Below are 12,689 nucleotides of genomic sequence, written 5' to 3' on the forward strand. Positions count from 1 at the left end.
GCAGGTTCAAATTGGGCCCAAGCCTGCTAAACAACAGTGACAACTGCAACAAAAAAATAGCCGGTCGTTGTGGTGGGTGCCTGTAATCCCAGCTACTTGGGAGGTGGAGGCAAGAGAATCGCTTAAGCCCAAGAGCTGGAGGTTGGTGTGAGCTGTAATGCGACAGCACTCTACTGAGGGCAACATAGTGAGACTCTGTGTCAAAATAAATAAATAAATAAATGAGGCTGGGCACAGTGGCTCACACATGGTCCTAGCACTCTGGGAGGCTGAGGTGGGTGGATGCCTGAGCTCACAGGTTTGAGACCAGCCCGAGCAAGAGCGAGACCCCATCTCTAAAAAGCTGGGTGTTTAGCCGGGCGTTGTGGCGGGCGCCTGTAGTCCCAGCTACTCGGGAGGCTGAGGCAAGAGAATCACTTAAGCCCAGGAGTTGGAGGTTGCTGTGAGCTGTGTGAGGCCACAGCACTCTACCGAGGGCCATAAAGTGAGACTCTGTCTCTACAAAAAAAAAAAAAAAAAAAAAAGCTGGGTGTTGTGGTGGGCTCTGTAGTCCCAGCTACTTGGGAAGCTGAGGCAAGAGAATCACTTGAGCCCAGAGTTTGAGTTTGCTGTGAGCTATGATGCTACAGCTCTCTACTGAGGGCAACAAAGTAAGACTCTGTCTCCAAATAAATAAATAAACATAAGACTTTGAATCACGAGCTTTGGATCTAGTCCCAGAATTGCTGCTGATTTTCTGGGATCTGGCGGGTAGTGTGATGATGATGATGATGAACATGTATTTATCAAGCGTTTTACTCCTTCATCTCACTTAATCTTTACCCTAACTTCACGGGGTGCATTCTGTTACAGAAAAGATTTAGAAAGGTGCAAACTCTGTATTTCAAAGTCTTCAAGCTAGTTAGTGATAACCTAAGTTTGAACCCAGGCTTTCTGACTGAATATTCATTGAACCACTGTTATACTGTCTCCCTAATCAAGTTATTTAACCTCCCCAAACCCAGTAGCTTCATCTATAAAAAGATTGAACTATACAGTGTTCAGTTGAAGGGAGAGGAGGCATGAACTTCAAGCAGTCTTCCCATTCTAGGAAAATGAAGTCTCTCCCTTTGGGGTAGAAAAGGCAGTACTGACAGTATTTCCCAAAACATCTGCCTCTGGCTAAGAGCACCCCTTTTGAAAAAATGGATCACTGACAGTGTTTAATATCAAATCTAGTTTTAATCTTCTATAACAAATGGTTTTACCCTCCCACCCATACCCCCCAACTGTGTCCAGGGTTTTAGTGAGAGTAATGTCCTCTTCTCTTTCCCTGGGGTCTGAGGTATTGGCAATAGCAATTGTCCATTGTTGAGAGGACATGGGGCAAAGCAGAAGTCACAGGCCATTAGTGCCTTGCAGCTGCAGGGACAGCCTCAGGTGGGTCTGGAGTAGGATGGGCTTAAGACAGGGCCCAGGTATGGAAGAAGGGTACAGGAGGCTCTCTGCAGAAGTGCCCTATTTGTCTAAAGGCAGGAAATAGGAGCTAACAGAGGCCAAGTACAAAAGTTATCTTTTAAATAGAGCATAGGATGGGGAGCAGGGACCTCATTAGCCACTGGTAACTTCCAGTACCACCTGGGCAAGGAAAAAGGTATAGAAACCGAAAGTCAAAGATTCAGTGCTAGCCGAGCAGTCCCTCCTTCCTCCTACAATGTGCAGGGGAAGGCCACAGGTGGGATGGTACTCCAGAACCTCGCTTTTCACTCAGCCTTCTTGGCTACCCGGCCCATCTTGGTACGGATGTTTCGCAGGAGGAAGAAGGCAGCTGTGCTTGCCGCACAAATCACTTCAGCCACCCAGAAGGCTGTGCTCCAACTGTAATGCTTGGCAATGGTGCTGAAGGGCAGCCCAGCCAGAAAACCGCCCACTGCAAGGGAGCAGGGGAAAAGCTTGAGCCATTTCGAGGCTAGAGCCAGTGGTGCTTGCTCTAGCCTCTAGCTGGCCTATGTGCCAGGCACAAGTGGGAGAGAGGGAGAGATTCTAGAACGTATCACTTACCGTTGGCCATAAGTCCCACAATGGCATGGGAGGTACCACACAAGTTGGGAGGGGCACTCTCATTGGCTATGACTCCAAACAAGGCAATGGGACCGTAAGAGGAGAAACCAAACACAGCTCCCAGCACCAGGATCCAGAGCTGCAAGAGCAGGGTGAGCAGCATTCAGTCAGAAAGCCTACCCTCTGCCTGCCCACCCCTGCTTGGTCCCCAGGAAAAAACAATAGCAGTAAAAGAACAGTAAGTAGCCTTCCTCACCCACCTCCCCACTAGAACTGACAGCACAGGGCTAGAGTGGTAGATTCCAACTGAGCCAACCCAGGACCTAGATGGGCAGGGGAAGGAGGCACAGAAGTCATCTGAGGTAGTGCTGTTCTTGGAATTCATGCAAGCTAGACCGGCTAGGAGTGAGGCAGGGGGGTAGGACAAAGGCGAGACAGACCAGGTGAAGACACAGATATCTTTAAGGCACCTCACACTCTGTAAAGCCAGTGAGCTCAGCGAGAGGGTGAAGAGCTGGAGTCCAAAAACCAACATCCTAGAGGAGCACAGGGCAGAGAAGAAAACCAGGCCCAGAGTGGAGGAGGAGAACCAGAAAGCAGAGGAAAGGAACTTCAGTACAATTAACTGAAAAGGGAAATCTCTGAGAGAAAGGCCAGCCATGGTGGCTCAGGCCTGTAATCCTAACACTCTGGCAGGCCAAGGTGGACGGATCACTTGAGCTCAAGAGTTCGAGACCAGCCTAAGCAAGAGCAAGACCCCCTCTCTGAAAATAGCCAGGTGTTGTGGTGGGCGCCTGTAGTCCCATCTCCTTGGGAGGCTATGGCCCAAAAGTTTGAGGTTGCTGTGAGCTATGATGCCACGGCACTCTACCGAGGGCGACAAAATGAGGCTCTATCTAAAAAAAAAACCAAAATCCCAGAGAGACAAAGGACTGGCCCAACCTGGAGCCAAGGAGAGGAAGACTGGGTCAGTGGCCCTTGTTTTTCTCTCCTTGTACTCTGCTTGAGGGACAGGCCCTCCTTAATTACCTTCGGAGAGTCACTGGTCACTGTTACTCTGAAGAGGTACATGGATACTGTCATGCCAGCCATCATGAACAGCAACAGGCCATGTCGAGGGTTCCCGTAGATGGACAGCCCTGCCTATGGATACAGTGCCAGCAATGTCAGGCCCTCAGAGCAGAGAACCCCCACTCCTGGACTCTGACACAGCAGGGCCTCTGCTGACAGGTCTTTGGCAACCCCACCACAGTTCTTGGCCCTGGGCACTTCTGGGAGGCCCTGGGAGCTGCCCATTCTGTTTGAGGGCAAACTCCACAACATCCCTTCCTCCACCCCAATTGGGGCAGGCTTAGGACACGTGCTAGGGAGCTGCCTCTAGACTGTGCCCAACCCCAGTTTTCTTTTCCTAAGGCTACGGAGAAGGCTATAGCTAGGCTGCAAGGAATTGTGGCTCTCCTTGACATCAGTAGAAACTTCCGAAGAGCTTTACCTACAAATCCCCTGGAAAATTAAAAGTAGCTTGGAACCACCATCTGCCAACCTGCCGGTGCCCCAGGACTCCTAGCTCTCCAATGCTTGTCCCAGCCATGCTGGGAAGATTCAAAAGGAGCCTTCCCCTTCCTGACCCTTCTGCCCACTCACCTTTGCCATGGCCCGGTCTGACAGGTAGCCAGCTGCAATGCTGCCTACAAGGCCCCCAACCTCCAGGGCACTCATGTAGGAGCTACCTACAGTGGGAAGAGGGAAAGGAAGGATGGAAGGGTGGGATTGTCCTACAGTGGCTTAAACCCAGAGAGGTACAGGGTCCCCAAGGGTGACTGGCCATAGCTACCTGAGTACTGTCTGGCCTCAGGGAAGAATAAAGAGTTTAAAGGAAAGCAGCCTTTACCCCTAAAGGGATAAAGCCTGACTTTCTCATCCCCTGTACTGGTTCCTTCCTGCTCCTTATGCCCACCCCATCTCAACACTCATCTTACCCACAAGGGCTGACTGTCCTTTCTCCTGGATAAGGAAGAACTGGCCCCAGTCAGTACAGCAGGTCTTAACTCCAAACACTACAAGGTAGCCAGTGGAGAGCACCCACAGGTAGGGTGAAAGCAGCAGCTCCTGTAGGGTGCTCTCCTCCTTTGCAGAACCTGGAGATAGGAAGAGGCCAGGCCTCAGGCTCTGCCATTGCTCCCTTGCTCCCACCTGAGCCCCCACCATTCATTAACCAGCCACAGGGGCAGAGTCCATCAGCACAACCAGGATCTGCGTGAAGGGTATCCCCTCACCCCACTGCTCCCTTATACTCCACTCTCCTGCAAGCCTCAATGAATGAAAGAGAAACGGAGACCAAGGTGGATGGAGGAAGGCACCCAAGCACTATGTAAGCCGAGGATGCTATCCAGGACAAGGGAGTCTGTGCTGTGTTGGGAGGTATAACATGGGTCACAGCACTTGCCCTACCACTTGTCTGGTACCTAACTGCCTTTTGGGATGGAGTTTTGTATACTGCCCACCCTCCCTTCCCACTCCTTCCCCTGCATCCACTGGCTAGTACAGGACTAGGCATACAGCTAATTCTCAACAAAAATCTGCCCAACAAATGACAAATGAAGGTGCCCCAGTGGTTGGCTTAGGTGGGAGCTCACCCTTCTTGCCCTTGGAGGGGGTGGGGTCCAGATTACGGAGTCCAACATCAGCAGGTTCATTGTGGATGAGCAGGAGACAGAGGAAGGAGACAACCACGCACAGTGCCCCAGACAGGGCCAGTGTGCTGCGCCAGCTGTAGCTCTGGGCGAGGATGGTGGCCAGGATAGGGCCCAGCCCTCCAGCTAGGTTCATGCTGGTTGACAGGATGGCCCACCAAGTGCCAAACTGAGATGGCTCAAACCACTGTGGGGTGAGGGGGGACAAAGTAGGTGCCTAGCCTAGAGCCCATGTCATGCTGAGGGTGGGGATCAGGTGCGGCAGATCCAGAAGCTCATGTTACAGCGATGAGAGAAGAGGACACGTCTACTTGGCAGGGCAGTCCCCCGATCTGCCACCTGATCCCCGCCCCTCAGGTTCCTAAAATATCTTGACAAGCAATCGGAGCTGACCGGAACTCCTGAAGAACCTGCTGCGGGTTGGGGTGGCAGTGGTATTAAGAAGCGGTGCTCCGGCTTGGCGCTTGTAGCTCAGTGGCTAGGGCGCCAGCCACATACACCAGAGCTGGCAGGTTCGAATCCAGCCCAGGCCTGTCAAACAACGACAACTACAACAAAAAAATAGCCGAGCATTGTGGTGGGTACCTATAGTCCCAGTTACTTGGGAGGCTGAGGCAAGAGAATGGCTTAAACCCAAGAGTTTGAGGTTGCTGTGAGCTGTGACGTGACAGCACTCTACCAAGGGCAACATAGTGAAACTCTGTCTCTAAAAAATAAAAAAAGAAGCGGTGTTCCCCCATGCTCTTTAAGCATTCTCTAGTCTATGCCAATCCAAACAGACTCTTTGAAAGTACTCACCTTTCGCAGGACCTTCCCACATGGGGGCCAGCCCAGCCCCTGGGCCAGTCCATTAAGGAACCAGAGAGCAGCAAAGACAGGCACTGTGGTACTCCAGGAAAAGACGATATTGACTAGGCCAACCATAAGCAGCCCAGAAGAGAAGAGCCAGCGAGCACTCATCTGGTCAGACAGCACCCCACTCACAAACTTGCTGATAGCGTAGGCTGCGGACTGGCTGCTGGTGATGAGCCCTGCAGGGGAAGGGAGCAAGGAACAGAATACCTGGAGATGAGGGGCCAGGACAGAAGCACCGGAGGGGTAGAGGAGGGCCTGGGGTCAGATGTGTGGGGGTGCCTAGCAGCGAGAGTCAGGTTCCTTCCCAGAAGAACAAGAGCCTGCACTGCAATCCTGATACTCATTCATAGGGCCTCACTATGCCTGCTACCTCTCCTGCCTCCCAGGCTGAGCCCTGACTTCTCAGATGCAACTGTTGGGACAGAAGGAAACAGAACATGGCAGCTCCCCTCTCTGGATTTGTGTATGCCTGACTTCCCACCTCACCCTAGATGCCAGTCCAAGACCTCTAACTGTTCTATTGCTCCACCTCTGAATGTGGGGCAAAGGGCTCAGGATTGGAGTCAGGAACCTTGTCTCTCCTAAAGGATAGGATGCCAAGAGACATGAAGTCACTGTGCCACCTTCCCAGTTCCCAGTAGTCACAATGTCAGTAGCCAGCACTCACCCTGCAACTCACACAGGTGAGACACCCATACTCAGAACCCACCCAAACACACTCAGATTAAACATACACACACGTTAGATAAGCAGCCTTCCTTAACTTTCACCTGTACACACCCATGCACATGCACCTCAGAGCCTTTTCACCCTGCACATGCAGACTGGCTGGCCTCCAGCCTCTGCTGTGCACTTACGCCACACACAGTACACACCTGTGCACAACACATTGCCATAAACACCCAATGTGTCTTCCCGGTTTTGTGTTCCTTGATCCACCACCCTTTCCTTCCACAGCTCACCCAAATCATCCTTGTCCAGCGGGATCTCTTCCACCAACGATGGCATGACGAAGGAGAAAGTCTTGCGGTTGAAGTAGTACAGGCTGTAGCCCCCAAACATGGCTGAGAAGATCACAGTACGATAATAGCCATAGCCTTGGCCTGCCATTGTTGAAAACAGCAGGCCCTCGGAGCCAGAACACAGAGTCTCTAACCACAGCTCTTGCTTGCAGCACTCACAGTGTCCAGATCTGCTGAGTTAAGTTTTTCTCTGTTCCCTCCTCCACCCAGCCTCCCAGGCTCCCTTTATAGCCACCTTCTGGACAATCATTAAGCCTGGGGCCACTCCTTGGGAACCCAGTGTCCTGAGGGAGACAAGAAAACAGCAGATTACTGAGAACCAAACTGTGGGGAGTGGAGGGGGTCCTAGAGGGAGGCTCTTGCCTGTGAGCTAGGCCAGCACCTTGTGTCCCCAGGATTTCTGCCTTTCTTTCCTCTTACATGTCCGCCCCTGTGAAAACTAGCTGTGATTAAAGCGTCAACCTAATTACTTTTGTCTGCGTGACCCCAGGGGAGGCAGGGGTGGGATGAATAGAGCTGGAGCTGCCCTCTAGCCCTGCTCACTCGGTCACCAAATCTTCTCATTCATTCATTCAAGGTTTATTAAGGGCTCCTGGTTCTAGGCACCGCATGTGGTACTCTGTTAGTTTCTGTGTACACACACACACACAAATCAGACACATAACCCAACCACTCCACTTCCAAGCCTTCTGGAGCTGACCTCACTCCTGTAACTCCCAATGCTCAGCACACAATGGATGTAACTGTTTCCTATAGTGGCAGAATTGTAAGCAAGGGGGAACCTCCCCTCTTTGGGTCTCACTGTCACACAAAAAGCCCCACTAAGGGCTGAGGTCCCATTAGGATCACACAGAGCTGCCTCTAGGTCCCATTTACCCTGCGACGTCACTCTGGGCTTCCATCTGGCTAGCAGGGGGCTGCAAGGTCTGGTGTCCAACCTGGGGGTGGTTAGCAAGGGCCGCGCCCAGAGCGACTGAGTCTGTGAGCAGGAAGGTGCCCAGGCGGGCTTCGGACTGCAGCGCCCGAATCGTCCTGCTTCCCAGGGCCCGGGCAGTATGCCCCCGGCTTTTCTGCTCAATTGGGAAAACAACTGGAGCAGAAGGCGTAGGCGCTAGTGGAGCGGGCGACCGCACGCTTGCAGGGTAGGACTGGGCGGCGGGAGGGGGAGGAGAAGCGGCGGGCTTGGGCTCTTGGCACCTGCCCGGTCCCGGTGTCCTCAAGCTACCCAGGACACTCGACGCTGAGGCTGGGAACCACGGGGGCCAGGGCTGCAAGAGCTGGAGATGCAAGAGACCACAGGAGTAGCGCAATATAAAGGATCCTGGTGGCATGTGCTGGTCGCTGCCCCTCGGTGGCCCCCAGACCCAGGAATTCCCCCCTGCAGCTTCAGGAAACGGTTCCAGGTTGTATCCGAAGTCGGGGTTCACGGACAACGGAGCCCCAAGACCTGAGACTTCCCCTCCAGCCCCGCCCTAGGTTAAGCCCCTCCCCCGCATACCTCCCCATACCTGAAGTGAACCGGGAGCCCGACTAGGACGGGGCGGGGTGGGCCAACGAGCGCTGCGCATGCGCGAGGGTGGGGGCGGGGTCTCCGCCTGCGGTTTAGCGCGCGGGCTGATGGAGTTTCCTCCCATCGCCGAGAATATAATCTTAAATCCTGCGGCTCGCCCTGCTCCTTGGATGGGGACAGCGCCCTTTAGGGGCCGGACATGGTATGTCTACTTCTTACCTGATCACATTCAACAGACTAATTTTTAGTGACTTCTACTACCAAACACGCGCGAAATACTGACATCTTAATTGTTCCCATGTTACAGTCGGGAAAAAGTCTTCTAAGAGAACACAGTATTTTCTGTAAGAGATTAATGCAAATTTTCATTTTGCTTTTAATTTCATGAGAGTGTAGCTTTGGACTGCCGTTTGGGATGAAACAGCAGATTGTCAAGGTGCAGATGATTTTTTTTCATGGCGCAAACACATCGTAAATGAGAACCTAAGTGTCCCCTTGGTACCAGGGAGAACTGGGGCCAGTCATCCAAGATTTTATCTTCTTGTGGGAGAAGGGGGAAAACTGAGATTTACTAAGGATGTTATGAGTTGGATCACCCAAGCACCATGTAAGCTTAGTATGCTATCCATGACAGAGGAGTCTATGCTCCCCTGTCTGTGCTCCACAGGGGAGTCTAGATTCTAGACTCTAGGCTGGTGCTTTACGGGTATTTGTTATCCAACCCCCATCAACTACTCTTTGTTGTGTAGAGGAAATAGCTACTAAATAAACTAATGGCTGAATTTCATCAGAGCCAGTTTAAAGATGGGAAACTGAGGCTCATAAAAGGGAGGTCACTTGCCTGAGATGCCTCAGCTGTTACCTGGTGGGGCTAGAATTCAATTTAGAGCCCCTCTCCCAGGTAGCACCACATGGCACATCCCCATTCAGTTTGGGGGTTAATTCATGTTCTTCCATGAACTGAGGCTTTGAAAATTCAAGGTATCTCCTTTTTCTAAGAATTTGGGTTTGGGGCGGCGCCTATGGCTCAAAGGGGTAGGGCACCAGCCCCATATGCTGGAGGTGGCGTGTTCAAACCCAGCCCCTGCCAAAAACTGCAAAAAAAAAAAAAAAAAAATGGGCTTTGGCCAGGCCCAGTGGTTCATGCCTGTTATCCTAGCACTCTGGGAGGCCCAGGTGGTGGATCGCCTGAGCTCACACGAGTTCAAGACCAGCCTAAGCCAGACTGAGACCTCCATCTCTAGAAATAACCGGGAATTGTGGTGGGCACCTGTAGTCCCAGCTACTCAGGAGGCTGAGGCCAAGAGAATCGTTGAGCCCAAGAGTGGGAGGTTGCTGTGAGCTGTGACACCTGGACACTCTACCAAGGGCAACAAAGCGAGATTCTGTCTCAAAAAAAAACAAAACAAGGGCAGTGCCTGTGGCTAAATGGGTAGGGCGTTGGCCCCATATACGGGAGGTGGTGGGTTCAAACCCAGCCCCGGCCAAAAAATTCCAAAAAAAAAAAAAAAAAAATAGCCAGGTGTTGTGGCAGGTGCCTGTAGTCCCAGCTACTCGGGAGGCTGAGGCAAGAGAATCGCCTAAGCCCAGGAGTTGGAGATTGCTGTGAGCTGTGACACTCTACTGAGGGTTAACAAAACAGAACGAAACAGGAAAGGAGGTGGTGTGGGAACTTTCCTCTTTGTGGAGTAAAGCCTTCAAGATCATCAAAGATTAGGGAGGCAGTCTGGCAGGAGGTGTGTATCAGATGGGGACTACCCCACCAAAAAAAGAAATTAATGCAGTCCTCAGTATGCACAATTTGAAAATTTAAGTGTGGTCAGACTATAGGGAGGACAGAGATAAAACAAGATAGCCGGAGTGGGTTTAATGAACAGGACCAGAGTAAACCTCAGATTCTAATCCTAGACCAACTACATTCTAACAGTGTGATTTTGAGTAATCTCTAATGAACTCTAATATCTTACCAACCTCAAAGTTCTCTGGTAGGACTCAACAGGTGATTTACATAAGAGCTCAGAAAATTTAGATAAGAATGCCAGGGGAGGCTCAGCGCCTGTGGCTCAAGCGGCTAAGGCGCCAGCCATATGCAACTGAGCTGGTGGGTTTGAATCCAGCCCAGACCTGCCAAACAACAATGACTGCAACCAAAAAAAAAAAAAAAAAAAAAATAGGGGCAGCGCCTGTGGCGCAAAGGAGTAGGGCGCTGGCCCCATGTGCTGGAGGTGACGGGTTCAGGCCCAGCCCTGGCCAAAAACTGCAAAAAAAAAAAAAAAAAAATAGCCAGGCATTGTGGCGGCCGCCTGTAGTCCCACCTCTTGGGAGGCGGAGGCAGAAGACTCACTTGAGCCCAGGAGTTGGAGCTTGCTGTGAGCTGTGATGCAACAGCACTCTACCCAGGGTGACAGCTTGAGGCTCTGTCTCAGAAAAAAAAAAAAAAAGAACCCCAGGGGAGAATGGCTGGAGGAATTGTAAATGTTCCAAAATTGATAGCAAAGATATTTTACACTAGGGAAGGTGGTCAGGGGAGGGAGGAGGTGGAGATGACATAAAACGCGACCACAGTGTAGCTAAACTTTAATTAATTCAACAGGTATCTACTGAGCTGGAGTCCAATGTGTACCAGGCACTGTGCTTTCAGCAAGGTGCATCGGAGAACCAGGAAATCGAGTTTCTTCAAAAGCAAATGGGGACAGAGTACCCACTTTACGTAATATGAAAGTAGGGAGGCTTGGCGCCTGTGGCCCAAGTGGCTAAGGCGCCAGCCACATACACCTGAGCTGGCGGGTTCAAATCCAGCCTGGGCCTGCCAAACAACAATGACGGCTGCAACCAAAAAATAGCCGGTGTCGTGGTGGGCGCCTATAGTCCCAGCTACTTGGGAGGTGGAGGCAGGACAATTGCTTGAGCCCAGGAGTTGGAGGTTGCTGTGAGCTGTGATGCTCCAGCACTCTACCCAGGGCAACAACTTGAGGCTCTGCCTCAAAAAAAAAAAAAAAGAAGGAAGGAAAGAAAAAGAAAGTAGGGAACCATTAAGTCTTCCCCCTACTTTTATTTGTAAGGTTTAATATATAGGGCGGCGCCTGTGGCTCAGTGAGCAGGGTGCTGGCCCCATATACCGATGGTGGCGGGTTCAAACCCAGCCCCGGCCAAACTGCAACAAAAAAATAGCTGGGCATTGTGGCGGGTGCCTGTAGTCCCAGCTACTCGGGAGGCTGAGGCAGGAGAATCGCCTAAGCCTAGGAGTTGGAGGTTTCTGTGAGCTGTGTGACGCCACGGCACTCTACTGAGGGCAATAAAGTGAAACTCTGTCTCTACAAAAAAAAAAAAAGGTTTAATATATAATAAAGTACAAGAATTTCTTTTTTTTTTTTTGGCCAGGGCTAGGTTTGAACCTGCCACCTCCAGCATATGGGACCAGCACCCTACTCCTTGAGCCACAGGCGCCACCCAAGAAGTACATGAATTTCTTTTTCTTTGAGGCAGAATCTCACTGTGTTGTCCCCATAGAGTTCCATGACTTCATAGCTTGCAGCAACCTCAGGCGATTCTCTTACCTCAGCCTCCCAAGTAGCTGGGATTACAGGCACTTGCCACAACGCCTGGCTTTTTTTTGTGTGTGTGGAGACTGAGTCTTACTTTATAGCCCTCAGTAGAGTGCGTGGCATCACACAGCTCACAGCAAACTCCAGTTCCTGAGCTTAGGCGATTCTCTTGCCTCAGCCTCCCGAGTAGCTGGGACTACAGGCGCCCACCACAACACCCAACTATTTTTTTGTTGCAGTGCCAGGGCCGGGTTTGAACCCGCCACCCTTGGTATATGGGGCCAGCACCCTACTCACTGAGACACAGGGGCCCCCCTCGCCTGGCTATTTTTTTGGTCGCAGCCATCATTGTTGTTTGGCAGGCCCTGGCTGGATTCGAGCCTTAGCCACTTGAGCCACAGGCAGCGAGCCAGGAAACTTTTTCTTTTTTTTTTTTTTTAATTTTTCAGTTTTTGGCCAGGGCTGGGTTTGAACCCGTCACCTCCGGAATATGGGGCCAGCGCCCTACTCCTTTGAGCCACAGGCACCACCCCAGGAAACTATTTTTTAAGGTGCTTTTGTTTTTCTATTTCATTTATCTCCATTCTAATTCTAATTTGCTTCTTTCTGTTACATTTGGATTTAGTTTGCATTTCTTTTTCTAGTTCCTTAATGTATATTTTATTGGTTTCTTTCTTTCTTTTTATTTTGAGATAGTGTCTCACTCTGTTGCCCTGGGTAGAGTGCTATAGAGTCATAGCTCACAAAAACCTCAAACTATTGGGTTCAAGCAATCCTCTTGCCTCAGCCTCCCAAGTTATTGGGACTAAAGATCTTGCCACAATGCTTTGCTGATTTTTTTTCTATTTTTAGTAGAGAGGGGGTCTAACTCTTGCTGAAGTGGATCTTGAACTCCTGACCTCAACTAATCCACCTGCCTTGGCTTTCCACAGTGCTGAGATTACAGGTGTGAACCACCATTTCTAGCTGATTTGTTTTTAAATGTAGGCATTTAGTGCTATAAATTGCCTTGTGAGTACTGCTT

The 12,689-nt window shown here is 51.0% G+C and overlaps 1 protein-coding gene across 6 annotated transcripts; it reads right to left on the reverse strand.

The window, feature by feature from the left end:
- Positions 1-1,206: 1,206 nt before the first annotated feature.
- SLC37A4 (solute carrier family 37 member 4) lies at positions 1,207-8,177 on the reverse strand. Of its 6 annotated transcripts, none has more exons than XM_053595239.1 (10): positions 8,119-8,177; positions 6,551-6,894; positions 5,532-5,764; positions 4,677-4,920; positions 4,020-4,178; positions 3,685-3,770; positions 3,070-3,183; positions 2,511-2,576; positions 2,041-2,179; positions 1,207-1,909 (listed from the first exon to the last, which is right to left on the reverse strand). In XM_053595239.1, the coding sequence occupies exons 2-10, from the start codon at positions 6,696-6,698 to the stop codon at positions 1,743-1,745; spliced, it is 1,356 nt and encodes a 451-aa protein (XP_053451214.1). In that variant the 5' UTR covers positions 6,699-6,894; positions 8,119-8,177; the 3' UTR covers positions 1,207-1,742. The 6 variants fall into 6 exon arrangements, with proteins under 6 accessions (XP_053451214.1, XP_053451216.1, XP_053451215.1 ...); XM_053595241.1 differs by lacking the exon at positions 8,119-8,177 and adding an exon at positions 7,549-8,065; XM_053595240.1 differs by lacking the exon at positions 8,119-8,177 and adding an exon at positions 7,487-8,065.
- Positions 8,178-12,689: the final 4,512 nt, after the last annotated feature.

This window comes from Nycticebus coucang, chromosome 6 (genome assembly GCF_027406575.1).
Source record: "Nycticebus coucang isolate mNycCou1 chromosome 6, mNycCou1.pri, whole genome shotgun sequence".
In the NCBI taxonomy this organism is placed as follows: Eukaryota; Metazoa; Chordata; class Mammalia; order Primates; family Lorisidae; genus Nycticebus; species Nycticebus coucang.

Excerpts from the sequence above, each read along its gene's own strand:
- SLC37A4 (XM_053595239.1), bottom strand. The coding sequence starts at position 6,698 with ATGGCAGGCCAAGGCTATGGCTATTATCGTACTGTGATCTTCTCAGCC. Across the intron at positions 2,180-2,510 it reads CTGGCTTTACAGAGTGTGAG|CTCTGGATCCTGGTGCTGGG; the intron begins GTGCCTTAAAGA and ends CTGCTCTTGCAG. Across the intron at positions 1,910-2,040 it reads TGTGGGACTTATGGCCAACG|TGGGCGGTTTTCTGGCTGGG; the intron begins GTAAGTGATACG and ends GCTCCCTTGCAG.